This window comes from Diaporthe batatas, assembly GCF_019321695.1.
Source record: "Diaporthe batatas strain CRI 302-4 chromosome Unknown Contig00004, whole genome shotgun sequence".
NCBI classification, from domain to species: Eukaryota; Fungi; Ascomycota; class Sordariomycetes; order Diaporthales; family Diaporthaceae; genus Diaporthe; species Diaporthe batatas.
In genome coordinates this window covers 264,784-290,464 of record NW_025408551.1, presented here as the reverse complement: position 1 = coordinate 290,464, position 25,681 = coordinate 264,784, and the positions used below count along the sequence as shown (strand labels likewise).

The window sequence follows — 25,681 nt, the reverse complement described above, 5'->3', positions numbered from 1 at the left end:
ACCCGTCGAAGGGCCCTCGCGGGGAGACGGGGTTGAACTATAATGACACCCTCCAGTAGTAGCGTGGTAAAATGGCGACCCCGGCGTGGCCGAGCGAGTGCCTGGCGACCCGGGCAGCGTGGGCTCGGCTTGCCAAGGTTGCCCTCGGCGGTTTTGCGGGTGTATTGCCATAAGCAGGGCAGGCTTTGGTTTGATCGGCCACAGGTTGAGAGGCAGAAGAGGTCAGAACGCGCCAGTCTCAGACTCTGAGCAACGCATCGGGCCAGCAGGCTTGGCTGGGGTCAAGCCTTTGCCCAGAAGTGATAGCTCTGGCGGCCGCAGCCAAGCACGATGGGGCACTCTTGGCCATGGGTCTCGCAAAGCTTAGCCATGACCGCAAGGCTCAGGCTCGCTGGCTGGCTGGGGCGAATGATAGCCAGGCAAGCCAGGCAAGCCAGGCAAGCCAGGCAAGCCAGGGCTTATACGCATCAGATAGCGAGCCTCGTCCCCCAGATTCCACCGCGGCTACGTACGTAATTGATTGATGAGATCAAGCGGCCGAGTCAGGCGTAGTCGCAATCGGTTCCCGGTCCAACAGGTGAGCAAGCGATTGTTGTAGTCGACATCATTACTCATGACAGTCAGACAGCCTGACAGCCTGGGCGTGGACCCTACGGGCTGACGGGCCACACAGGAAAGTGGGCAGCCATGTGCGCTGCATGCTGTGTGCTGCACGCGGGTGGAGGCAGGACGCGGCTCTCTGCGCAAGCACGGGGCAGCTGCTTGCCATATCACGGTTTCTTGCCCCCGATCCATCTCAGATGGCCGCAGCCAGGCCTCCCCCCAGGCTGCCAGGCGGCCAGGTCCCCACCAACCTGGTCCAGCCCAGCTGCCCAGCTGCCCCAGTGCCGTTGAAAAAATGAGCCCCGATGCAACCTTCCTGTCCTGACTGTCCTGATTGGCAGCTGCTCGTTCCTTATCAACGGGGACAGGGAACAGGCGTGGGCAGGGGTCTGGCTCCTTGGGCCGTCCACTTAAGCTTCATGCCTAGATTGTCAATTATTAGCTTGTTATGGCTTGTTATACCGTCCCGTGGGTTCGGAGTCCAGACCCTCAGACCCTCCCTCCCTCTCTGCCCTGCTGTTTCCATCCAGCCGTGTCATTCCCACCCAGTCGGGTAGCCTGGGCAACTGGGATCCTCTACACTGTGTTTGTCAGTGTGCTGGCCGCCTTTCGTCGTCCTTGGGGAGGCTTCTCGAGGTGCCACCAGCATGCCTTGCCCATCATCATGCTACGAGATGCCATTCGTGAGATGCCATTTGTGCGTCTTGTCCTCTGGGACGCTGGGGGCTGTAGACATCCAAGCCTCGCTCATGAGCACAACCTCCCAAGTACTATCTATGTAAATACACCCTTGTCCAGTCAGCCGCACCTCTGGTGTTGGCTCAATCTCCCTGTTCTCCCTCCTCCGCCGTTGTTAGCGCGCCATCGAGGCCTGTTTGGATTCGGGCCCCTGTCTCAATACTGCTCCCGCCTGGCTGCCCCCGGTCCTGGACAGTCCCTCCGTCTGTCTCTCATTCTCGTGCCCAATCTTATAAGTACAGCTCGCCCCTCCGTCTTGGTACCCGCCCGCCCATGCCCTGGTCAATACCCTTCATCCCACCAGTCGGTTTGATTGTCCAGAGGAAGAGTGGCCCAACAGCCTGACAACATGGCCCACGAAAAAAGCCACACCGACAAGGAGGTCATCGAGCCTCACAATGGCTACGGCTCGGAAACCGTCGACGAGGAGGTTGGAGTCGTCAACAAGTCGGGCAAATTGAACCGTGATCTGAAGTCGAGACACATGCAGATGATTGCCATTGGTACGGTTCCGCACAACACTTGCACTCCCCCCTCCCCTCCCCTGCCTCCACCTCGACTGTATGGCGGGAGGACTGAACTGACAGCTTGGCTCTTTTAGGTGGTGCCATTGGTGCTGGTCTCTTCGTCGGCTCCGGAAGTGCCCTTCACACGGGCGGGCCTGCGTCGCTCGTCATCTGCTACTCCATCATCGGTGTGATGCTCCTGTTCACCTGCCAGGCCCTTGCTGAGTTGGCTGTCCTCTACCCGGTCAACGGCGCCTTCTACACCTACGTCGTCCGCTTTATCGATCCATCCTGGGGCTTTGCCATAGGCTGGGACTACGCCCTCTCGTGGCTGACCGTCCTGCCTTTTGAGCTTGTTGCCGCCTCCATCACCATCAGCTTTTGGCGTGATGATCTCAACATGGGCATCTGGGTTGCTGTCTTCCTCGTCATTCTCGCCTCCATTCAGATCTTCGGCGTCCGGGGTTACGGCGAGGTCGAGTTTGTTCTCAGCATGATCAAGATTGCTGCTTGCACGGGTTTCATCATTCTTGGAATCATCATCAACTGCGGCGGCGTCGGGGACCGGGGCTACCTCGGGGCCAAGTACTGGCACGACCCTGGTGCGTTCCAGAACGGGTTTAATGGATTCTGCTCCGTGTTCGTCGTCGCAGCCTTCGCATTCGGTGGCACGGAGCTGGTCGGTCTCGCGGCTGCCGAGTCTGCCAACCCCAGGAAGGCCATCCCCCTTGCTGCGAAGCAGGTCTTCTGGCGTATCTTCTTCTTCTACGTCGTGAATCTGTTCATCGTGGGCTTGATCATCCCCTCCGACGACGAGCGTCTCCTGGGCTCCTCCGGCGCCAACACCAAGGCCTCCCCTTTCGTGCTCGCGATCGAGGATGCTGGTATCAAGGTTCTCCCATCCATCTTCAACGCTGTCATCACCCTCGCCGTCATCTCGGTCGCAAACTCCTGCACATTCGGCTCCACTCGGACAATGCAGGCCATGGCTGAGCGAGGCATGGCTCCAAAGTTCCTTGCACATGTTGACAAGCACGGGCGCCCCATCTGGTGTATTGCTGTGCAGCTCGCATTCGGCCTGCTGGCGTTCATTGGCGAGGCGTCGTCGCAGAGCACCATCTTCACCTGGCTTCTGTCTCTCTCTGGCCTTTCCTACTTTTTTGTGTGGGGTACCATTTGTGCGACACACATCCGTTTCCGCAAGGCATGGAAGCAGCATGGTCACAGCCTGGACCTCATCCCGTACAAGCCAACTTTGGGTGTCTGGGGAAGCTGGATCGGCTTATTCCTCTGCGGTTTGTGCTTGATCGCCACTTTCTACAGCTCACTCTACGTAAGTTCATCCTAAACTCCTCATCACCCTCATCTCAGAGTACCCCCAACCCTGCTAACAACTGCGTCACCAGCCGTCCCCTGATGCTACCCCCGACGCAGAATACTTCTTCCAACAGTACCTGGCTGCCGTGATTGTTCTGGCGCTGTACCTCTTCTGGAAAGTCTATTCGAGGGACTGGCGGTTCTTGGTGCCCATCCACGAGATGGATCTGATGGCTGGCGCTCGTTTGCAGAGCGTCACGGACAATGAGGACGACGAGCTCAAAAAGCAACCCTGGGTCAAGCGAATTGTTCGTGGACTTTTCTAGACAGTCACTGCATTTCTCAACGCCAGGAAACCAGTTTCCTAGAACATGCCTTAGATCCGAAACCCTCCGGGCGGTTGAATGCATCTTGCATACCTGGAAGTTGTTTAGGCCACACCATTAATTGATACCATGTTGAGATTCCAGTGCGTGTAAATCAAAAACATTGATTCTCATTCCACACGCATGAACCGTTGGTAAATCACAGCTGGAAAATAGACTATCTATATTTACAACTAGGTTCAGCCCAGCCGGTCTCCGAGGCTGCGTCTAGGCTACTAAATGAAGCTAAATCGGACCTTCCAAAAGTGGCATGGGCGATTGTATTTAGTAGATTCACCAAGTACTACATACCGTATTAAGCCGGAAAGCTTGTGCAACGGCTTGGGTGCCCCTAGCCGGGCATGTTGCTTTTTCGGATCACCTTCTTGTTTGTTGCACGGAGCGCAACCCATGGCAGCGTCCCTTTGTGCGCTACCAAAGTCGGGACCTTATGTCTCGGTCGCACTAAGGAGGTTCCTGGTCGGAGCTTGGCGAGCTTGTCTTGGATTGTTCTGCCCTCGCGGCCCTGGCTCCATCTAGGTAGGGTCAGGAAGAAGACAATGATATTGTAGTTTACGAACCTCCCACCGCAAGTGTACCATGCTCTGTCTCTGTCTCTCGGGCTCCTCAAGTTACAATGCTGGTTTGCACGCACGTCCAACACTCCGTCCGAAAAGAGACCCTCACCGACCCGGTCAAGCCGTGTAACCGTCGGTTTCCTAGGCCACAACGGTGTCCATGAGGGCCGGGTCAAAGTTCATGTCAAAGTCCTTCATGAACGCGTCCCAGTCCACCCTCGAGAACGGATCAGGAGCTAGCATCTCGGTGGCGCCTGCGACGCCGACGCTTCCCTCCGCGGCGACGGGCTGGGGCGTGACCTTGTCCGGGCGGATCTGCTCCATCTGTCTCTTCCACCTGCGTATGCAGTCGAGCGGAAGGCCCATTCCGAGCCGGTGAGAGAAGTCCATCTGCCCGAGCTGCGACAGCTCAGTGGCCGGGAGGATCTCGCGGACGCTCCACGCGCTCTCCATCATCTTGGCCGCGCGGACGGGCAGGTCGCCGTCCTGGATGCTACACAGCCTCACGCCGGCGAGCGCCTCGTTGACTACCGCATCCGGGGTGGTCCCTGCGTCCTGGATTTGGCGCTCGATCACCTCCTTCGTGGACGGGGACAGCAGCGCCGAGATCACGATGCAGCCTGCCGACATCATGGAGCGACAAACGAAGTGGGGTGAATGGGATAGGAAGTCAATGTCGTTGTTGAGCTTCAGTGCGAGCCTGATGACGGACTGCGCGGTCGTGTGGCAGCGCAGGGCGTTGCGTTTGAATGTCTCCTGACTAAAGCCGGGCATCGGCATGAAGTAGAACACCTGTAGCTCTAGCAGTGTCGATAGTATAGTGAACTGGTCCACCTCTGTCCATGGTTATGTCAGAGTCAGGAATTACGGCGCACATGCTGATCGAACGGGCTGGGAGCTTACCTGAGATGCCGGCAGACATGAGACCCTGAACGTGCTGGAAGTCTTCCTCTAGCTGCTCGACGACATGATGGGAGATTCCTTTTCCTTGCTCGAGGTTGGCAGCTATTGTCCTGCCCACTCTGTGCAGGAACGCTGCACTTTGTAGGAGGACATAGAAATACATCGGAATCTTGACCGGGCTAGTCCTGTCAATGATGCTTTCGATGGTGCTGTTGAAGTACTGGCCCGTAGAAGGAGTGCCACCATACGTGGACACGCGTTGGGCGATGATATTATACCCCACCCAGGAAAATACGGCCTCCTCGTCACTGACAGACAGGCGATATGCTGGGTATACTTGCGTGGGAAAGTCACCCCGGCCTGTGTGGATTCCAAGCATATAACAGCTGTTCATGAGGAGCGACACGTATATTGGCGAAGGATCCTTCATGAAGCGAATAGTGGGTAAGGGCCAAACGCTCAGGATTAACAGTGCGTTGACCGTGGCCAAAGAGATGGGCGGGTCAGAGACACTGTCCCAGATCTCATTCCGGACTGCACCGACGAGGAAATCAAATATTCCGCCTTCGTGCGTCGACCGCCTGCAGGCTGTGACGACAATGACCCAAAAGAGGACCGGTCCCGTGTTGTATATGGCGTCTGGCTCCCTGATGCGCACGACAGGGAAATACGGGTGAAAGAACTCGAAATACTGATCGAAGTATCGGTCAATGTCCTCCCCAGAGAAGACCCTTGATTTGAGTGCTCTGGGTTGCGAGGGACGGCCACTGGCAGAAGACGGAGTAGTCAGGGGGCCCGGGGTCAAAGCGGGGACCGAGGATGCCTCCGGGAACGTCCGCGGGGGCGCAGCATTGCTGAAGGAAGGGATCGAGGCCAGTGGTGACACTCCTGATGAGAAGCCAGTGGAAGCATACAGACGTGGCTGGTCCGACCTGGGGCTTGGTAGATGTGGCGGTGGGATTGAAGGAAGTGGAAGCTGTCCATGGGGGCCGGAAGACGATGGATGAGGCGCTACGGCCTGTTTGATGCTTTGGACCTCTTGGACAAGCTCATCAAATTTACTGCAGATTGTTAGAGAGTTCCTTTATACTTCCTCTGAAGAGGAGGGTGAGGGGATGCATGACGAGGGAACAGCCGCCAGGCAGCTGGAAAAAAGGAACAAGTAAAGCCGACGCGGCGAGAGGATTCCCTCTCCCATGTTGGAATACAGCTACAGCTGGTCATTGGAATTTCAAAATCCAAGTCAGACAACTGGAAAGGTACCCGGCACAGGGTCGGAGGCACATCGAAGAGAGGAAACAAGCCCAACAGTTTGGGTTTCGGTGGCTGAGAAACTTTGTCGGGCCATGTCATGCTAAGGACGGGCCGGGACAGGTCGACCCACCTTCGCTTGCTCACCCTCTTGTGAGACTTGTCAACGACACAGCGCAGCTTCAGCTTCTGGCAGCGCTGGCATGGCTGTCCTGGGACGGTGCTCGCATTGCATTTCACCTACAGGCACGGTCAATGTCGTGGCCGGAGCAAAGAATGGGGGTTTGAGCCGAGGGGCCAGGGCCGAGGACCCAGCGCCAGGCATCGGCAGTCCGGCGCACCTTGGAGTCCCTGCACGAGACGCAAGCCGTGTTCCTCTTGATACGAGACTGTGGGGACGACTGCTCGGCGGCAGATGCCAACAGGTCGAGCGACTCACGCGACTCGCCGTTGGACATTGTCGATGAAGAAGGTTTCGTCAGTCGATGCCGATGTGTGCCTGGGTATGCTGTGGTGGAAGGGGGGATGGGAGGTGTTGCCGAAGCGCTACCGACGACGTTCGCCGGTTCGGCTCTGGTTGAGCTGACGGGGAGTGGGGCGGGGCTTATCTCAGTCTCGAACTTGGCCGTTGGCGCTGAGATAAGCTCGGACCTCTCGAACCTGTCGATGATTATTATTTCACTACGGAGTTAGAAACAGACGAACAGCTTCTACTGCCATTTCCGCTCATATGCTCCGACCCAGAGTCCCCAGGCCAACACCTTGCCCTGAACTGCCTCGGCTATCTTCTCCCTGGTCGGCCTGGATTCCAACACGTCTTTGGCCAAGGTCTCACTCAGTGCCACAACCTCGAAGAAGTCTGTTGGGTTGCATGTCAGAATTCTTCTGGGACAGCTGCTGCACCAACACCAGACTCACATCGATGGGGCCCGTGGTTCATCAGGGGCCTCGGAGGGAGGTACACCACAGGCCTGCGGCACACGCCATAGTGGAACCCCCCCTCCACAGCGCTCTTGGACTCGTCTGCAACCCCGAGGTGGGAGTGTTCGATATTCGTCATGTTCGATCCAATGCCTGCGAATATCCTGCCGGAAAAACACCGTCAGCTTTGCGGGCTTCAATGACACCATAACAGACCAGGTCGAACTCACCCGTGCACTATGGGGTTTGGAAGCGGCGCGTCGGGATCCTCGACCACGAGCAGCCACTCCTTCACTTGCCCACTGATTGCTGACGGTGCTGTCCACTGCAAGCCCGGAAACCTGCCCTCTCCATCGTGCGAGTGTTCCTTCTTGAGCTGAGCCGGCTCGGCCAGCGAACCCGCGCCGCATTCCGTAGACGTGATTTCGATGGTCGGCTCCCGCAGGTCCTTGAAGGCCGGCGAGCGGTAGAAGCTCTTCTCATCGCGGCCTTTGGCGCCGGACAGGAGCCACGAGAGGGTCACCTCTACGACCGGGTGCATATTGTTTCTTTGCGGTGTAAATACGGACCGTCAGTTGGTGAGACGACACGGTGCAGTGTGGCTGGTGCTGCGTGGTTATACTTGAGAATGTTCAAAATGCCCTGGTCACATCGATCGTATCACAAAGGAAACAAAATCAAAAAAAAAAAAAAAAGGTAGCAAGTGGGAAACGATGTGATATATCCATTCCACCCCGGAATGTGAGCACTTGGGACGATGGATCTGTCGGTCCCGTCTGCGCTGCCGCTTCGGCACCGAACTACAATGACCAAGCTGCTCTTCTGCGGTCTTGACATAGCGAGTATTGGTGGGAAATGGATCAATATCGGCTTATCTTCCTGTCAAAGTGTAATACGAGGGCGTGAGAATATATCATAACTCGACTGCGGCGTTCTCTGCGTCGACCGACAAGGGCAGAATAGCAAGACAAGCACGCGAGACAGTAACATTTAATGTTCCTTTTCCAACGACCAGAACCACAACGCACACCATCCATACACCACGCTCAGAATGCACAACTCACCCCCCTCTGCGCCCCCCCCCCCCCCAAACCGATCAGCCACATGTGCCCATAACGCCTCCAGATCACGGACCCCACCGCCGGGCTGGGGGCTCATAGCTCATCCCTCCCCTCCTTCTTCTGCCCACCGCCGCCCCCGACGAGTCCGCTCAGCCAGGACGCCCCAGGGATAGCCACGCGGGCGGCAGGGGGGTACGCCTTGCCATCGACCTCAACCTTGGGGTCACATGAGCACCAATCGTCCTCCGGGACCCCGGACATGGCGGCCGGGATATGTTTGCCGCAGCCGCGCCATGACTTCTTGGCTACGTGGCGCGCGGCGCGGGGGGCGGCACTGTTAGCCGTGATACAAAGCAAGTCGGGACACGGCAACTCGGAAGCACGTCTGGAGGTGAGGCAGAGCGGTTGTGATCCTGGGGACTTACAGCAGTCCGGGCACGTGGCTCCCATACACATCTTGCGAGACTTTTTAAGGGTGTTAATCTTGTGAGGCAGAGTGTCGAATGAGGAGCTTGAGGCCTGGCGAGTTGCACGAATTGGGGGAGTAGGCGGTGCTGCGGTGCTGCGGTGCTGTAGGGAGTGATTGTGGACTCTTTTATTCTTCCGTGGTGGGCAGAGATTCCGCAAGACGTGCGCCGTACGGTCCGGTACAGGAGGTTCTGCTGGTCGCCGACTAGCCTCGGGAGGTCCGATGTTCGCCGACGTCATATGCCGCCGGCCGTCCGCCGCGGAGAAGGTTCCACTTGCCCTGACCTTATCGCCGACCAGGCCCAAGCTCTACCTCTATTGATGCAAGAAAACACTTTAGTATGCACATACGCACGCGGGGACCTCAAACATTCGATTGATTACATGCTAACCAAGTGATTACTAGAGAGACTATGGAAACAATCAAGTGCTAATTCAAATGGGTACTCCTCTCATTAGTCGTCTGCCTCGTGCAATTCCGTCCCGACACATAAAACAGACCCGGCCGCCTCGCCCCGATGTAGAAAGACGCTCTCAGACGTCATCTGGAAAGGCCTGGTAGCACCAGAAAACCTTCTAGCTCTTGTGGAGCTTGGCCTTGATCTTATCCTTCAGGCTGGCCTTCTCCTTCTTGGAGTCCGGGGAGTCAGGGGCCGTCTTGTCAGCCTTGTCCTCCTCGGTCTTTTTGCTGGAAGCTGCAGCGGCCGCGGACTGGGTGGTGATGCCCTTCTCCTCCAGGAGTCCTTGTGCCGTGTCAGTAAGAGGGTATCACAAGTGCGGGGCGCCCATCCGGATAAGGACACTTACGGTCTGCCTCGCGGCCCGCGCCAGGCTTGGTAGCATCAAAGTCACCTCCGTCGGCGGCCAGGCCTGAGCTCTTGACGTACTGCTCTCCAGTGCCCTCGCCTTTGCTCTTGGCGCCCGGGCCGTCCTCTTCAGCGCCGCCTGCCGCCGTGGAGTCCTTGCCCACGGACCCGGCATCACCGCCGTGTGACTTGGCCACCTCCTCGATCGGCTTGGGGCCGGCCCCCTCGAGCTTGGTGGGGTTCTCGGAGGTGTCGAGACCGCCAGTGTTGTCGACATTCTTGCGCTCCGCCTCCTTCTTGGGATCCGCAGTGGCCGAGTCTGGGTCTCTGATGTCTGCTTGCGGCGCCTTGAAGCCGGTGTCGCCGGTGGTGGAAGGGTAGTCTGCCGTAGGGCCCTTGGCTGCGACATCTGTGGAATCCTTACTTCCAGCTGTGGTAGCATCCGTAGAGCTGGTTGTAGGCAGTCCGGACGTGGTGCTTTCGCTGCCAGTCTGCGTGGTGCTGGGGGCCGTAGAGGCCGTGGCTCCGGTGGCTCCAGAGTCTGCTCAGTGGAGGTCAGCCCAGCGCAAACCAGTAGGATGGATCAACGATGAGGGCATACCAATGTTGCCAGCATCAAAAGGCTCACCGGCAGAGGTGTTGCCCAGCTTTCCTGAGACGGGCTCTGTTCCCTTGGTTTCGTTGTTCATGTTTTCTGTACCGGTCTTTGCTGTCTCGTTGTTCTCGTTATTGGTGGTAGTGGTGTTGTTGTTGTTGTTGTTGTCTCCCCAGATGGCCTTTGCCGCGGTGCTTGCCATTGAGTTTATAGTCTCCATTGTGGGTCAAGTCAATTGATAGGATTATGGGTGGTCAGAGGTGTTATGGCAGAGTGATGTAATAGCGGGCCGTTCAGGAGTGAAGGAGGGCGCGAGTGAGTTGAGTTGATTGATGGGTGACGTTGTTGTGGCTGTTGGTCTTGTTGTTCCCGTGGCGGGTGCGAGAGGATGGGTGTGACAGATGGGTGTGGATTTTGGACGTCAGACGATCGGCTCCTTATTGCACCAGATATGCAGGTTGGTTGGGAATAACTCCCCAAACAGCGACGGGCTGAGTGGGCATTGGGCATTATAAAGAAGTAGGACCACCGACCACCATCACCACCAGCAGCCCCCGAGGGTCTGACGTCTTGGTCCTCGTTCTTGGTGTCGCCTCGCGTGCCTAGAAGGAGAGACCAACTGCCACATGCAGCAGCTTGGGAGGAACCTGGCAGGATAGCGGAAGGGGGTGACGTACGTGGTGCAGGGTAGGTACCTGCCCGGACAGTCTGGCGCAAGCCCAAGGCGCGCTTAGTTCCTAGTTGGTCTATCGCATCATGTTCTCGGGGCCGTCCCAGCCGTGGCCGCCCTGCTACCCTGCTACCCTATTACCGCCCTGCTGCTATGACTTGGTTGCAGGTTACCGAGGCTCAGGTGCCAAGAGAGCCAGTCCGTGGTGTCGAGGTGCTTGGCCCAAACCAAGCTTCCTCGCCATGGCTCTTGGGGCTTCTCCCTACATCGACCTAGCTGCAAGTGGACTCCACTGACTGACTGGCTGTCGATGTCCCGGAAGACAACAAGATAGTACCCACCCGAGGTCTCAAAAATATGGCTTACTACCTATGTACCTAGGTAGGTAGACGATGCGCTCCGTCTGCCTCGCTAATAAAGATGGTCGAATTGGAGCCGACGGGCTGTCAAATGCGCAGAGCCGGCCAAGCGGTGACACTTGCTGTGCCGCATTGTGGGGAAACTTGGTGGGCCTTGGTGCGGCCCCGCTTCAGACGTCATCCCGCTCCCGCGGTCCTCACCACACCAGATGCGACCCCACTCCTGCAGGCTGCCACTCGATTCAAATGTTGCTCCCTTCTCGGCTGCAATAACCAGATAGCACGTTCGTTTCGTCTGGGTGGGTGGGCGAAGCGTCCCGAACATTGCTACGTAACCTCTCCAGGTCGCCTCTCTCATAGGTCAACCAGTCACAAATCGTGTGTGTCTCAGAACATCGTCGCCCAGGGCACAACGGGTTGCATTCCGCCAACTCTCCTTGCAACTGTGTACCTAGGTAGGGCTGCAGGGTGGGTGATGAGTGGGGTGGTGAGGATTCACGTGTGTTGTTCTCACAGACTGGCACTGTATCAGCACACAGTTACATGATGTCGTAAAGAGGCCCCTATGGCCTACCACAAACTCTCCTTGACAGTAATACTCCTCTGCACCGTCTGTGCAGAGCTGCCCCTTGGAGGCTACTGGTATCCCCAGGGGGTCACCTCATAGGAGGGTTTTCTCACACGAGGTTGTTAGCAGTACATGCCGCGGCCTCGGGGCACCCGAGTGGGGGTTTGTTACTGAAACATTAAAACACATTGGTATCTGGTCGCCTATGGCTCACACAACAACGCTGCAAGTAGAACAAACGGCCTGTCCCATGCCAGGCTGGAGAATCTCATGCCCTCCAATATCCTGCCTCGGGCTCCTTGTTGCCAAGACTCAACCTCGACAAGTCTTGCTCGATCTCGCCAAGGGCAGCACTACCCCTGTTGACGGGCACGCTTCTCACCGACAATGGTCTGTCCACTACGCCCTCTCCTGCAATATTATGGGCTTTGGCCCTCATCGACCCCTTGCCCTTCCTCAGGCTACGGCGCTTCTCAGCTGCCATAGACCGCAGCTCAGCGTCGAGGTCCGAGTCGTCACCATGTGGCTCGCCGTATCCCTCATCGAGCTCGCTGACGCCGACGCTGACACTGTCATCCACCATCTTCACCACGGGCTCCCCTCCGGGCAGCCTCACCTCCGTGGCCTCGAGCGTCTCCGCAATATCCAGGAGCAGCACATCCATCGGGCAGATGTACGCTACCCGCTTGCGCTGTGACCAGGCCAGAACGTGGCCACAAACCTGCCCGTTGGTGCGCTCGATGATCCACGCCCCACTGTCGCCGGGGAGGCCCAAGGGCCGTCGTGGCTTGTCGCCGGGGCTCCTCTCAGCCGCTGGCATGCTGGTGATCTGGTAGGTGTGACTCGCCGACGTCCGACCGTAAATCTTGACCGAAACCAGTGTCGGTAGTATGACCCCAGTCTGCAGGCCACTGGTGCGCGCCATACACTGCACTTCCAGGTTCGGCAGAGAGCTAGCTGGCACTACCGAGGTCGGGTGTATGGGCTGTGGGATATCGCTGTCGGCGACGGGGATGGCATTGTCTTGGGGCAATCGGTCATCCTTGAACTCAAAGAGAGCCCAGTCTATCTCGTGAACCAGGCCGCGGTCATCGTTGCGACGGCGGATCCCGCTCGAGGCGAACACCTCGCCCAGGCTGAAGGTGTCCAGGTGCTCTTCGTCCTGCGTGTCGGAGCTGGCGAAGAAGCCCTCCTCGACATCGTCAAGCGCTGGTTGGCTCACGATGTATCCATCCCCGCAGCCAGGCTCCACGCCAGGTATGTCTCCGACCTCGCCATATTGCTCGTCTTCGGGCTCATCGTCCGAGTATTCGCTGGTGACTGCCGACTCGGTAAAGGCGTCGGAGCCGTCGTCGGAGAACTCGGCCGCGAAATCTTCAGTGTCGCTGCTACTCCCCGAGTTGGGGGAGTCGTCCTCCGGGTACTGCTGCGCATACCAGGCAGCCAGGTCCTGTACCTGGTTCTCGGAGCCTGCTCCGCTGCGAAGGGGCTGCTGTGGCCCATCAGAAGCAGATGCATCAGGGTCATCAAGCATGTGGTGTACTGTCATGCCATATGTCTTCTCATCAACCACAACTAGTCCTCCGAAGCTGACTGGAGGTAAGTGACGATCGCCAATCCAAGCTCCTATACTGGCTCCATTGAGTGGGCGCTCCTGGAAGCTACCATTAGCGGCCGCTACTTCCCCTTGCTCGGTACTCTCTGGGTGGGCCGCGCTGCGCTTAGTACCTTGATTTCGAGACCGAAGGACTTGCCCTCGGCACACCTTCAGGGCAAAGCCGGTCGTGCCATCGAACAGTGCGCCCATTTTCCGCCTCAGAATTGCCTTGACCTTGGAGACGGAGGTACAGACGACGAGAACGGTAGGTGTTGTTTCCTTTGCCGTCTCGCCGATCGATTCAAGCGAGATCTCGACCGACTCGGGGTTCTTGCGGTAGAAGTGTCGAAGAGCTTGGTTGATTTGTGGCATGAGCACTGCATTCCAGTGCTCAACGGCCTCGGGAGGAAGTGGTGTGTGGGGGTAGAGGCGGCTCTTGGTCGACCGCTTCGCACGCAGTTCGGAGGGTGGGGCGGCTGGTTGATCAGTGAGCGTACGGCGCTGCATGTGGGTGCCTGGGGGCATACCTTGCTGGGTTTGGGTCTCCTGTGGTGCTGACCCCTGCGGGCTCCTCGACACAGTCGTCGGAGGAGCTGTCTGGGCGAAGCCTGCCTCCCGTGCCTTTTCATCCTTTGATGACGATGCGACCGTCTTTTCCGACTTCTGCCCCTTTGCCTGCTTGGACGAAGACTGTATTCCCAAATCGCTAGTCAGGCGATCCTCGAGCCCTCCTACGCTGTCGAGGATGGCGCAAACCTCGAGGTAGCGGCTGGCGCTGACCTGTACGCGTGTCATGACTTGATTGCTCTCTGTGCCGGCTGAGAGCTCCTCCTCAACTGCCTTCCAGCACGTTTGGACTGCCTTCATGTACAGTGTTCCACAGTTCTTGGCCAATTGCTCAAGGACGATCTCAGGTACGGAAGTGGCTGATGGTGAGGAGACGAGGTTCTCGAGGTTTGTCCACATGCCGATGGAGAGCAGGAGCATTCCGAGTGAGTAAACATCGAATGCCTTAGAATCGGGGTTTGACAGCAGGGATGGCTGCGTTGTTGTCTTTGGGTCGAGGGGGTGACGGTAAAGAGAAGTTGTGGGTGTGGACCCCTCCTGGAAGGCCTCAGGGAACAAGTCGAAGGATGAGATCAGTGGCCGCCGGATGTCAACCTCTCCAGCTCCCATTCCAGGCTCAACACCGACTGCCTTGCAGAATGAGATACTTGAGATGGTCAGATTGCCATGAGTGATTCCTCGAGCATGCATGTCGAACACCGTGTTGGCCAGGTTGTAGGCAAGGCGGAACTTGGCTTCAAGGGTAGGCTCGAAGTCAGGGCGTGCCAGAAGGTCGGAAAGGGAGCAGAGTGTGTTCAAAGTGTTGTGTGTCAGCGGCTCGTAAGAGATGGGGTTGAAGCCAGGTGGGAAGTGGTAGACCAGGCCAAGCCTCGAGTTGTCCATGTCTTCGAAGTAGCCAAGCAGCTGAGGAAGCCCCGTCCAGGAGCCCGGGGAGCGCTGTGGTTCAGTCTGCAGCCCGGCAGAGAGCTTCTCGAACCTGGACATGTCTGGCATGATGCCCGTGGCAGAATACATGGGGTCAAATTCGGCATGTTCTAGAAGCAGTGCAGTGTAAGGGCGGCCGTTGTTCCTAGTCAGGTCGGAATATGCCTGTTTGCTCATGTAAACAATGTCGCGAGAGTGGACGTCTGGTGTCGTCTCTGACATGGGGATCGGCTGTCTGTCTCTCAGACTGGTCAATGTCTGAGGGTTAATCTGCTGTGGTGTCTGCATTCTGGTCGACTCAAAGGCCCGCAACTCCTCCGTGGAAGCTCCCTGGAAGGGTCTTGCTCTTGCTGATGATGCAGCATTTGATCTTGTCCTTGAAAGGTCGTATAAAGTGTCGATGGAAGTGGTCAGATCTCTGACCAAGTCCTCAAACCGAGCTTTGTCCCAAGCCACAATGGGGATCTTCTTGTCCCCCATGGGCGGGAGACTGCCAGCTTGCCTTCTGGAACTGGCCCATAATGGTTCCGCCTCGGCCAGGATCTCCTTGATGGTTGACATGATACTCCCGACGACCTCGCTGAGCCCCGCCTTTGATAGGGAGTCATCGATAATGTCCTGGTGGCCAGGGTCGGACCATTCCAGGCCCCAGGTGACGAGACGGTCATTCTGGATCTTCAGTTTCCGGTGGAGGGACTTGATACCCGGGTCCTCGGCGTTTTGGACTGGTTCCTTGACGAAGTCGGAGGACTTTTTGGTGTCGTTGTAGAGCCTGCTGAGCCGCCGCTGGACGGGCAGCTGGTAGCCGCCCTGGGGGATGCCGTACGACTCCATGATGGAGCGATGTGAGGAACACACACGCTCACTGGAGATGGTAGAGGCACAATGACGGCCGCAAGGGCGACGGCAAAGATATTATGGTGGATTTTGTCTAATTCACCTCATGGCCCTAGGCGTGCTGAAGAGTGGGGAGTATCTCAGGGGAGAGAGGCCAGGCAAAGGTGGATCCGGGAGAGATGTTCAGGTGAGGCTGCGGCGTGTATTTCGCCCCGGGCGGGAGGCTGAAGCGACCAGGCCGGAGACTGAGGGTTGCGAATAGCTCAGCTCGGGTCAGTTATGGCAGCAGGTATGCGGCGCAGGACGGTGATGGGGAATATGACTGGGAGAAGCGAGAGGAAAGAGGCATCGTCTAGGTACAAGACAGGCCTTGCAGTGTTTCAACAGATGGCCCCGAGAAGGAGGCGGCTACGAACCCAGGGGAGCTGGGCAGATGAGCGCAGGTGAAACAAAAGGGCGGCCAAGGTGCCGCAATGTCAAGCTCCAGGAGGACTAGCAGACAGGCAGACTAGTTCGTCCCAAGCATCGCGTGGATGGCGTGGATGGATAGCGTGCAGCGTGCAGCGTGCAGCCCGATTCTGCGGTGGCCAGGCCGAACATGGACCTGGGCGGCCAGCCTTGCAAATGGGATGCTGGATAATTCGTCTGCCTAATGTGAGAACAAGCGGGCCTTGTTGCGTGTCTTTGCGTCTGATGCCGTGGCGCGGACGCTTACAGGACAGGTCCTGCACAAGACTGACAGGCGAGAGGGTCGGTGGCGCCGCTTCCACAAGGCCCAGGCAAATGCCGTGCCCGAGTTTGACGGCTGCCTGGAGGTGATGGATCAGGCATCCATATTCCTGCTTATCTCGCAGTCTCAGACACCCTTTGGGCCAATGGCACAATGTCTTGGCCTCGTGCTGCATGCTATGTAGTACTGCGGACCCTGCCGACTGGTCTGGGCCGAGACTGCACTTTAAAGTACCCATGTATCCAAGTACCTTGGTACCGGCCCGCAACGACAGCAGCCCTGCACCAAGACATTGTTTCCTTCTGTGCCATATGCCCGCCCACATCCATCTGGGCGATCTCTATTGTGGATATGGAGTCAAGGTTCTCCCCGAGTAGACAACGAAATAGCACAAGGACCACCCCCTTATTCAGAATTAATCAGTAGCCCACCAGCTTCAGTTCCCACTGACAGAGCACCAAGGTTGGATGACACCGGAGACCTAGGTACTTCTGCCTCATAGGCAGGCAACATTAAACCCTCGCATCTGCTGTCGCTCACATTCTCGGCAGAGTGCCGGGACGGGCACTAGTCTGTGCATGCCCAGGTGCCTAGCCCTTCTTACAGTGTGAGATGCAGTCCGTTGTCCTTCGGCTACCTGATCCGGAGTCTGGCCTCTACCTATTCCTATGGGTCTGACTGGTGGTCTTCGGCCCTTACAAAGGTCCACCATCAACTCCGAATGGAACCGCATAGGTTTGATGATTCCAAATCTTACATGCGGATGCTGTGAGGGTGTTCTAAATCCATGCCCATCCTGCGCTCGCCCAAGTGTTGTGTAAGACGGAACTCGATCCCATCCAACCGTACTTGTGACCACCTGGGCACTTGAGCATTACATGCCCCCACGGACGGACGAGACCGTGTTAGCTGCCTTCGGCCGAACATCTATTCACAACCATCAATTTTCCATTTCTTCTTTTCTGGACCAGAAATCCACCGAGTCCCAATCAGTCATCTCGATTCTGGGGACCTAAATGTCGGCATCAGGTTCGAGGCACGCGCTATAGCGCACATTCACGGGGACAGTTTTTGCTGGGGTCCCCAGGCCTCATTTTAGCAGGGAGAACACTGCCGCGTCCCACATTGAGACTAATGAATTAGGCTTCAGGCTTCAGGCTTCAGGCTTCAGGCTTCAGGCTTCAGAATGCGGCTCTTGGTTCATAGCACTCCCGCTAATAATAGAGAAATGAATTCCGTCTTGGCTTTAGCTGACATAAGAACCTGGCACATGTCACAGTATACCTACTGAGTTCCCAAGCTTCTGGTTGTGTTGATGCTCCATGATCGGCGGTCAGAAATGCCAACAAACGTAGCAGGATCACTCGACCGCCACGATCCTTCCCGTAAAATGTACCCAAATCCTCGGGGTCAAGTTGCGTAGCCATGGCCCCAGAACTTTTTCTTACGCACAAGCTATCTGGGTACTGATTTGAAGCAAAGGCATGTCATGTGGCACGTTCTTCAACATCTTCCATCGTTGCCTAAAGCTTTGTTCTATCAGGCTTCAACAAAAACACCCGAGGATTGTGGGACGGTGGAACCTCAAAGTACAGAGGTTCACTCATGTTGAATATGTTCATCTTTGTAGAAACGAGTATGGTAGAATGCTGATATCTACCGCAAGCTGAGTCATAAAGGCTTACTGCTGATCAACACAGGCATCCCAACGCGTCTCATTGGACTCCAAAAACTTTTCAAGCACAGTCTTCGCCATCATTGAGACATTTCGAAACGCCGTGGTAGCTTAGCTCCGGATATTCCTCTAATAATATGAAGGTGTGCATCGGTGTGACATCCTCACGGCTTGCACCGCCAGTAAAAACACTGGCAGGGCCCATTTCATGGAGGATCTGGTTGCCTGGGATGACAAGTCCAAGTCGAGTTTCGCCTACAGATTGCGGCCATGTTCATTTAGTACACTGCGCAATCATCTCAAGGGGCGAGGGCAAGACTGACAGACTTTGCGATGACCTCGGGACATAAGCAATACAGTGACACCGGTACCTGATAAATTTCTCCAAACAGTACCCTTGCATTCTGGAAGCAACTAAGACTCGAAAAGTTCTCTTGATGAGAAGGTCCGGACACAGTCAAGATCAAGCACTTTCGCAGGATACTACTAAAGTTTCTAAATTAGGAGTAGATCTCGTTGTAGGCAGGTATTATGTTTCCATATTCATGACTCAGGAGGCCCTGTCGGAATATAGCAGAGGAGAATCACAATAATCTGCAGCCTCAAATAAGGCGCACACCTCCCTTTCCATATCTAGATCTGGAAGGATCAAATTTTTCATGCGACAAGAGTTTTTGAAATAGACTGTCTCTAGTGTTTAGTGCCTTCAGTCATTCTACCCTCCGGGGCTGGTTGCCGGTTTGTTGTTGAGAACGGATATTCGCACAGGAAAAAACGGCTGGTACACAGGTACAATATTTCCTTCTACCTAGGTAGGCTATAGCCAATCAGAAGGCTTCATTCAACCTCCCCCGACTATACGCACCACCCAGACGAAGTGCTTTTTACGCCCCCCACCCAGACCTGCCAATTCTCCTTCACCCACCAAACAACACTCTCTCACCAGCCTCACTAGCGACAACGGCGTTAACACCTGAGCTAGCAGCCAAGAAGTCTTGTATGAGGGTTTGTGGGACTAGTAAACTACTAGACTAGAAGTGACGATAGGAGGATTAGAAATTGAGGGCTGATGGGATATGTGTAGTTACATGTAATGAGTGTAAATTTCGGTTTTGTATGGTGAGTGGGTGGTGCAAATTGAGGTCGGCGCACCGGGGGGCACTTGTACCTGTGTACCAGCCGTTTTTTCCTGTGCGAATATCCGTTCTCTTGTTGTTCTTCCTGTTTGGAGTTTGGACCCATATTCTCACGATTCCGAGCAGGGCATGTCGAATAGAGCAAATTGACTGGTTATTCAACTATGAATAGTGAGCGTGGGAAGCCCATTCTTATAGACAATGGAGCGTTACAATGGGTGGACCTGATTAGTCACACACAGCTCGATACATATCAACCTCGCAGGTTTCGCGTCACCGCATCCAGGGCATTGCATAACCGCTTGCACGCATCTATAGCAAGTCGAGCCCAAAATCAAAAACCATGTGATGTCTAAGGCATTCCACAGCAGTTAAGGTTTTGGGTTTTGTTCATATTTCGCCTTGGTCAGGTCGAATGCCCCCAGCTTTGGTTCGGGCGGGAATTATTAAACGATGTGACATTTCCTTTCTCCTGACTTCTTCTGTCCCAAATTGATTCAAAAACATATCATCTGTACTAAACTTAAATTACAGTAGAGGAAACCGAGGAGGACCTGACGTGTGCGGAACCATGCCCAAGTAACCACAGATGAATTCCCCCAGCATACTGTTCTCCCCTTCAGGACTAAAAGCTCTCTCTGGGGGGAAAACAATTATGGGTTGACTTCAAGGCGCTGCTGAAATTTGCAAGGGTATTCGTTTGTTACATACCTAGGTATCATTCCCCGTTGCCCTAGGGTATTGGGCATATCAGATTCCATCGCGCCTTCTGCCGTCTCACACATCATCCGCAGGTCACGGCCCCGAGATTTCAACGAGGGTGCAATCGGACTCTAAGTTGCACTTATCTAATGATTCGATCAAGGACCAGGCTTCCAATCAGTACACGTGATAGAATAAGAGTTCATTCCTATTAGACATCATCTTAGCGTCTGTTTTCCACGGATGAGCCATGTGATAACAGGGCAAGTATGTTGCTGATTAAGACATAACAACCTTGAAAGTGAGCAGGTAAATTAGTGGCACAAGGTATTACTGAATAGAGTTTTTAAATCATCTTACAGCAACTTGTTCAACAGTTCGACCCAAGGTCGTACTTATACCATCGTGAAGAGCTTTGACTAAATTACTGTCCGAGGGAAACGATGCAGTCAGTAGATTCACAGAATGCAAAGCTTCTCTTGGCTCTGCATAGCACCCGATTCGTCCACTGACTAGTAGTGCTTTCGTTTTTAATCCCCATACATACTTATACAATGTATGTGGCGCCTTCATACAGTGGTAAACGCTCAAGACCCAGCGTTTGAAGAAATACAGTGGTCCACTGACTAGGTATAACAATTCACGAAGAATGTGCACTGTGTTTCAATGTTCCTAAATTTCCAACGCCTACCCTGTCCTACGACATCTGGAAACAGCACAAAAAGCACCAGTCCCCGCTACCCTGAAAGAACGCCAGCCATTACGGAGAAATACGGCCCAATAACGAGTTTCTAGCTCATCACAGCAGGAGACCAGCCCCGAAGATGCTAGCCACAACCACAACGGCCAGGCTACCGACAAGCCCACTAGCAGACGGGGTCAGCCCTGGAGCCATGCTATGTGAGCTCGAGCTGGACGAGCTCGAAGAGCCCGAGGAGGTCGAGGTGCCGTTCGTAGTGCTGTGGTCGGTGCTGACGAGAGCAGACAGGCTCGCGTCTGTTGAGAAGGCGGCCGTCACAGCGCTGCCGTTTTTGCAGTCCGACGTCTGAGTGCCTGAACCTGATACGTAGTTCACAGCCGCGCACTGTCGTGCGATCGTGTCAGATCCTGTATTACTTTCATAAATAAAAGGAACCACCAGGACCATAGCATACCTGGTATAACAGCCCGTCTGGTGCATTCGCCACAACCCCCAGGATCCCCTTCTTGCCAACCCAGCTCTCAGGCGCTGCAACGGCTGGCTGGCAGTAATCACCGAGACCATTCTGGGTGAAAATGGGGTATAGCTGTGACCAGTTGGACATTGCGGTCTCGTCAAGTGTACCGCGAATCAGCCAGCCTGCTGTGGGATGGCCAAGAAAGAGATCGATGGGCTCGCCGCCGACGTGGAAGTCGGTCACATTGTCCTTGGAGAAATCGATTGTCACACCACCGCAGGGGGCGTTGCCTTCGTTGTCCTCGTCAAAAGGGCCAATTGGCGCGGGGGCGTTGAGGGTGACATGTGCTGCGGCAAGGGTAGGGAGGAGGAGCAACCTGAGTGGAGCCATGTTGGAGAGCAGGCTGAGATTGTGTCTGAGACTGGCTCGGTTCTGGGTGAACGTGGAATTATAAAGCAAGGGTGAATTAAATCTTGTTTACCAAGATAAGAGAAGATCTCGATGGGTCACATTTTCCAGCCCACGACGGTGCTGGGCTTGCCGAGCTATAAATCCAACAGGCAGAGCTCGAGGTGGTCCGCAGAGCTAGGAGAGCTATCGTGCATGGGCTGGTGCTGGCGCCAAGGTAGGGCTCAAGCCAGGGTGGAAACGTCAACGGACGGGTCTCGGATGCCAATGCCCACAAGCGACTTTCCAGGGGCGAGGACATGTCAAGATCGACAGCGTGGTGGATCGTTGGTAGGGGTTCTAGAGTGAACGTGGGGTACCTAGATACCTACTTGGTACGCTTCTCGCGTGTCTCGGTTTAAGCTTACACCAAAGTCAAGATGTGGACCCACATCAATTTGGGAGAATATCCCAGCCATGAGGATCGGATGAGAAGGTTGAGGTGAGAGTGAAACACTGAGCACATTTTGGGAGCCACAAGCCGTCTTTCATCTTCGCTGGTACACACTGATGGGGCATGTCAGGCCGTGAGCAGGTGAGGGCGTTTAGGTAGGGGTCCACCTCAAACGTGCTCTCCGGTGGACCACCTCACTGGGACCACGCCAACTGCCCCGCGACCCTGGATATGTATGTATCCATGTAATTTTGAATATCGGCCTGGGTTCCACGACTGCCTCTAAATGTTTCGAAACTCGGGGGCTGTCTGATGGATGCCACATGGAGCTGGCTCGGCACCGCGTCCCGAGCTCCAATTCGCAGCCAGCCGTATCTGCATGCAATTAATTATCCATGTCTTCTTTGGCTTCTGAGAGTAACATCTCTTGGACATTGTTTCCAACTTTGCCCAAGTCTACGATCGCTGTGATGCCAGCACCAGGTAAGCTCTGGGTTTGATTTGGCGACGAAAGCAAGCAAGCCGGCCAACACACTTGTATTGTGTAAGATCCTATCGAGGCATCTCCTGCTCCTTCATCTTGGTGCCCATAGGTAACTGACGGCTTGGAGAATGCCTAGTCGCACAGATACTTGCTCAATGTCTAGACCATCTGGGGTTAAAGTGTCGAGCTTTTGTCGCTGCACGTCTGAAGGCCGGCGCCACAACCGTGCGCCGACAGGGACAAGGCCTCGACCACTTGAGCATGTTTCTGCTTGGCTATCCAGCCAAACCCAACTCATTTCGAATCACACTCGGGGTCTGAGTCTCACCAGCGCAAGAGTTGGCCCCTGGAAGCTTACAGCGTAGCTGGACAGTGCCTGGTGCAGTTGCTGGCCGGGCATGTCTGCTGACCGGCTGACTCTCACGCAACCATGATGAACTCACTCGGGATGGGAAACCAAATAAGACTGACACAGCAGGCCAGTTAGTCGGTGCTCAGATGAAGTTTGCAACGTGCCGATCAACCCAGTAGCCTCTGCCCGAATGCTAAATAGTGCAGAACGCTCATGCTGAACCACCTGCAAGCGTATCCGGTAGCTTCACCTTGGGCAGTGTCGAGCGACTGAGCAAGTTTCCCCCTTCGTTTCGGAGTGGTGTGCTGCAGGCTTCCGTCGCTCACACGCCACCAAGTATCCACTCTCGCTTTCACACTTACACCGGAGCCTTACACGTTCGCCAGCACCTCGCCAGCCTTGACGACTAGCATTCAACCTCTCTCACATCATTGATGGTGAAGTCCCTGTTTATTTGATTTTTTTCCATCTTCTTTTGGGGGAGTCACACCCTGTTCCACTAATCAGACTCACCCTGTCGGTTCTCGGAAGCTTTGTGTTCCTCAAGCTCCGAACGTTATTCGTGGGCCATGTCGTGACGAAGTTGCGCACTTTCATGCTCATTCACTCAGCTGGATGTCCCCGGCACGTGGTCATTCTGTCTGCAAACATCTGTCTAAAGCCGGCTGGCTCTCCCTCGGAAGTCTTGGCTTTGCAACACGGAATCCCCTGAGAGTCTGGAAATTCCTTGTCTTGGCTGGTACAGACATTCGACTCTCAGACACTCTTATTGGCATCTCATGGGCTCTTCTTTGTTAACAGACCAAACATCCTGATCGATCTCTCACCTTCTAAGCGCGGCCACCTTCTGCTTTGAATACAGGCAGGATGGACATGTCAGGAATGGGTATGAGTATGAGCGGGATGGGGATGGGGACGGGTATGTTCCAGGCCGACAACATGGGCCTTGCGCAGGCGTACTGGTATCTGATTGTTGGTGTTTTGGGCCTCTGTGTTGCTGTGCGTGTTGGCAGTTTCCTGCAAAGACGAACAAGGTCAGTCCTTTGAAACGGCTTCATGTCAGAAGCGCAGACTCTGTTGACACATACAAGATTGCAAAGGTGTTCTTCATCTTCGGTCCAGTTCCCCACGAAACCATCAGGCCCATTGTCCCGCGCCTGGGCAACCGCAACGGCGATCGGTCGTGAGGCCAGCTATCCCCAATTCTATGTTCCCACTCGATACATGTCATGGATGACGCCGCCGCCAATGGGTCGGATACTGGTACTACTGGTGTACTGGGCCGTGGTTATCTATATGGCAACAGCTGGGGCCATCGTCAAAGACGCCTATTTCTGGGAGCGCATCGGCTTCCGCAACGCTTGGGTCACTGTGACGCAAATTCCGTTCCTCTACCTTCTGGCTTCCAAAAGCAGCATCCTTGGTGTCATCGCTGGAAGCAGCTACGAGAGGCTCAACTGGCTGCACCGATGGGTCGCCCGCACGATGTTTGCCACGGCCACCATACACGGCTTTCACTTTTGGACCGAATATCAACAGGCGGGTCTCACATCCTACATGCTCCAGATGATGCCTATGATTAAATACGGATTTGCGGCTTGGGGTCTGCTGCTGTGGGCAAATGTCTCAGGCATGTCACCGCTTCGCCATTGGAACTACGAATTGTTCATTGCGCAGCACATGTTGACGTGGATCATTTTCCTATACGTCATTTATGTCCATGTGCCGGCCTATGCGCAATACAATGTGTGGTTCGCTATCGCTGCTCTGTGCTTCGACCGCTTCTACCGTAGTGTCTTGCTCGTGTGGCAGAATGTCAAGCTCCGGCCGAACCGATCCCAGTGCAAGGGCGGACAGAGGGTCGGTCATCAGGCGCAGATTTCCGCGGTGGGAGAAGATATCACAGTTGTCACTGTCAAGGACGTCCATTTCTCGTGGCGGGCTGGCCAGCACCTGTACCTCTGGATGCCGAAAATTGGCATGTCCGACCACCACCCATACACTATTGCTTCTGCACATCCACTGCCTGGCACATGTATCTGCAACAGTGTCCAGCTGGTCGTGCGGAAGCACAAGGGTTTCTCCCGGAGACTGCACAATCATGCGATGAAGATGCATGCTTCAGGTAAGAAGGAAGACCTGACAGCATTTGTGACGGGTCCATATGGTCTGCCGCCTCGTTGGGACATATTCGAGACACTGGTCCTCATCTCAGCATCAACCGGTGCAAGCTTCACTCTTCCCATTCTGGAGAGCGTGCTGCTTTCCAAGGAAAGGTCGCTCTGCACACGCCGCATAGACTTCCTCCTTGCAGCCAAGAAGGGCGATGAGATCGACTATTACATCCAACGTCTACACGAGATGATCGAAAAGGCAGCGGACATGGGAATCGAGCTGAGAGTGCACATCCACGTCACCCAAGGGCCACCGGTCCCAACCTTGACAAAGAGGACAGACACCGGCGACACCAGGGAGGGTGTGACGTCGTCGTCATCAATAGCACCATCGCCTTCGAATCGGGGGAGCGTCAACAAGTCGGAAGTGGGAACCGTGGACATCGAGAAACACGCTGCCCAGGTCGGCAGGCGCGGCAGCTCGGCGAGCACCGACTCCCACGTGCACCAGTCGTCCTCGCGGCCGAACATTGAGGATTTCATAAGAGACCCGGTTGAGGCCACGGGGGGAGAAACATCAGTGGTCGTATGTGGGGGCAAGTCACTGGTGGCGAGGGCGAGGAATTGTGTTGCGAGCCTGAGTGATGAGCGTGCTGTGCATAAGGGCACTGGGGCGCAGGGTATCCATCTTCATGTTGAAGAGTATTGCTTCTGAGGGTATATATACGAGAGTCTCATGTAAATAATTGCAATGACAAATGGGCTATGCAGGGTCTAATGTAATTCGATGGCCCAAACAACACTTAATACAATTAAGCACAAGGCAACCTTAAGATAATAAGTGGTTTCGTTTTTA

At 55.4% G+C, this 25,681-nt stretch overlaps 8 protein-coding genes across 8 annotated transcripts; 2 read left to right on the top strand and 6 right to left on the bottom strand.

Moving 5' to 3' along the window:
* Positions 1 to 977: 977 nt before the first annotated feature.
* On the top strand, positions 978 to 3,633 carry KVR01_004384 (uncharacterized protein). Its single transcript, XM_044786101.1, has 3 exons — positions 978 to 1,844; positions 1,943 to 3,180; positions 3,254 to 3,633. The coding sequence occupies exons 1-3, from the start codon at positions 1,691 to 1,693 to the stop codon at positions 3,488 to 3,490; spliced, it is 1,629 nt and encodes a 542-aa protein (XP_044646548.1). The 5' UTR covers positions 978 to 1,690; the 3' UTR covers positions 3,491 to 3,633.
* Positions 3,610 to 6,786, bottom strand: KVR01_004147 (uncharacterized protein). The gene is made up of 4 exons (XM_044790100.1): positions 6,603 to 6,786; positions 6,395 to 6,501; positions 5,011 to 6,071; positions 3,610 to 4,943 (listed from the first exon to the last, which is right to left on the bottom strand). Exons 1-4 carry the CDS (start codon positions 6,717 to 6,719, stop codon positions 4,249 to 4,251), a joined length of 1,980 nt encoding a protein of 659 aa, XP_044646311.1. The 5' UTR covers positions 6,720 to 6,786; the 3' UTR covers positions 3,610 to 4,248.
* A 134-nt stretch (positions 6,787 to 6,920) lies between these two features.
* Positions 6,921 to 7,855, bottom strand: KVR01_004108 (uncharacterized protein). The gene is made up of 3 exons (XM_044783997.1): positions 7,413 to 7,855; positions 7,180 to 7,346; positions 6,921 to 7,120 (listed from the first exon to the last, which is right to left on the bottom strand). The coding sequence occupies exons 1-3, from the start codon at positions 7,721 to 7,723 to the stop codon at positions 6,972 to 6,974; spliced, it is 627 nt and encodes a 208-aa protein (XP_044646272.1). The 5' UTR covers positions 7,724 to 7,855; the 3' UTR covers positions 6,921 to 6,971.
* Positions 7,856 to 8,336: 481 nt separating this feature from the next.
* On the bottom strand, positions 8,337 to 8,699 carry KVR01_004615 (uncharacterized protein; the record flags this gene model as incomplete). Its single annotated transcript, XM_044790796.1, has 2 exons — positions 8,337 to 8,548; positions 8,696 to 8,699. The coding sequence occupies 2 exons, from the start codon at positions 8,697 to 8,699 to the stop codon at positions 8,337 to 8,339; spliced, it is 216 nt and encodes a 71-aa protein (XP_044646779.1).
* A 588-nt stretch (positions 8,700 to 9,287) lies between these two features.
* Positions 9,288 to 10,332, bottom strand: KVR01_004151 (uncharacterized protein; the record flags this gene model as incomplete). The annotated part of the gene is made up of 3 exons (XM_044793127.1): positions 9,288 to 9,454; positions 9,519 to 10,058; positions 10,119 to 10,332. 3 exons carry the CDS (start codon positions 10,330 to 10,332, stop codon positions 9,288 to 9,290), a joined length of 921 nt encoding a protein of 306 aa, XP_044646315.1.
* A 1,645-nt stretch (positions 10,333 to 11,977) lies between these two features.
* On the bottom strand, positions 11,978 to 15,631 carry KVR01_004793 (uncharacterized protein; the record flags this gene model as incomplete). The annotated part of the gene is made up of 2 exons (XM_044788490.1): positions 11,978 to 13,782; positions 13,834 to 15,631. 2 exons carry the CDS (start codon positions 15,629 to 15,631, stop codon positions 11,978 to 11,980), a joined length of 3,603 nt encoding a protein of 1,200 aa, XP_044646957.1.
* A 5,045-nt stretch (positions 15,632 to 20,676) lies between these two features.
* On the bottom strand, positions 20,677 to 21,424 carry KVR01_004753 (uncharacterized protein; the record flags this gene model as incomplete). Its single annotated transcript, XM_044793377.1, has 2 exons — positions 20,677 to 20,961; positions 21,032 to 21,424. The coding sequence occupies 2 exons, from the start codon at positions 21,422 to 21,424 to the stop codon at positions 20,677 to 20,679; spliced, it is 678 nt and encodes a 225-aa protein (XP_044646917.1).
* Positions 21,425 to 23,578: 2,154 nt separating this feature from the next.
* Positions 23,579 to 25,540, top strand: KVR01_004095 (uncharacterized protein; the record flags this gene model as incomplete). The annotated part of the gene is made up of 2 exons (XM_044782858.1): positions 23,579 to 23,745; positions 23,803 to 25,540. 2 exons carry the CDS (start codon positions 23,579 to 23,581, stop codon positions 25,538 to 25,540), a joined length of 1,905 nt encoding a protein of 634 aa, XP_044646259.1.
* Positions 25,541 to 25,681: the final 141 nt, after the last annotated feature.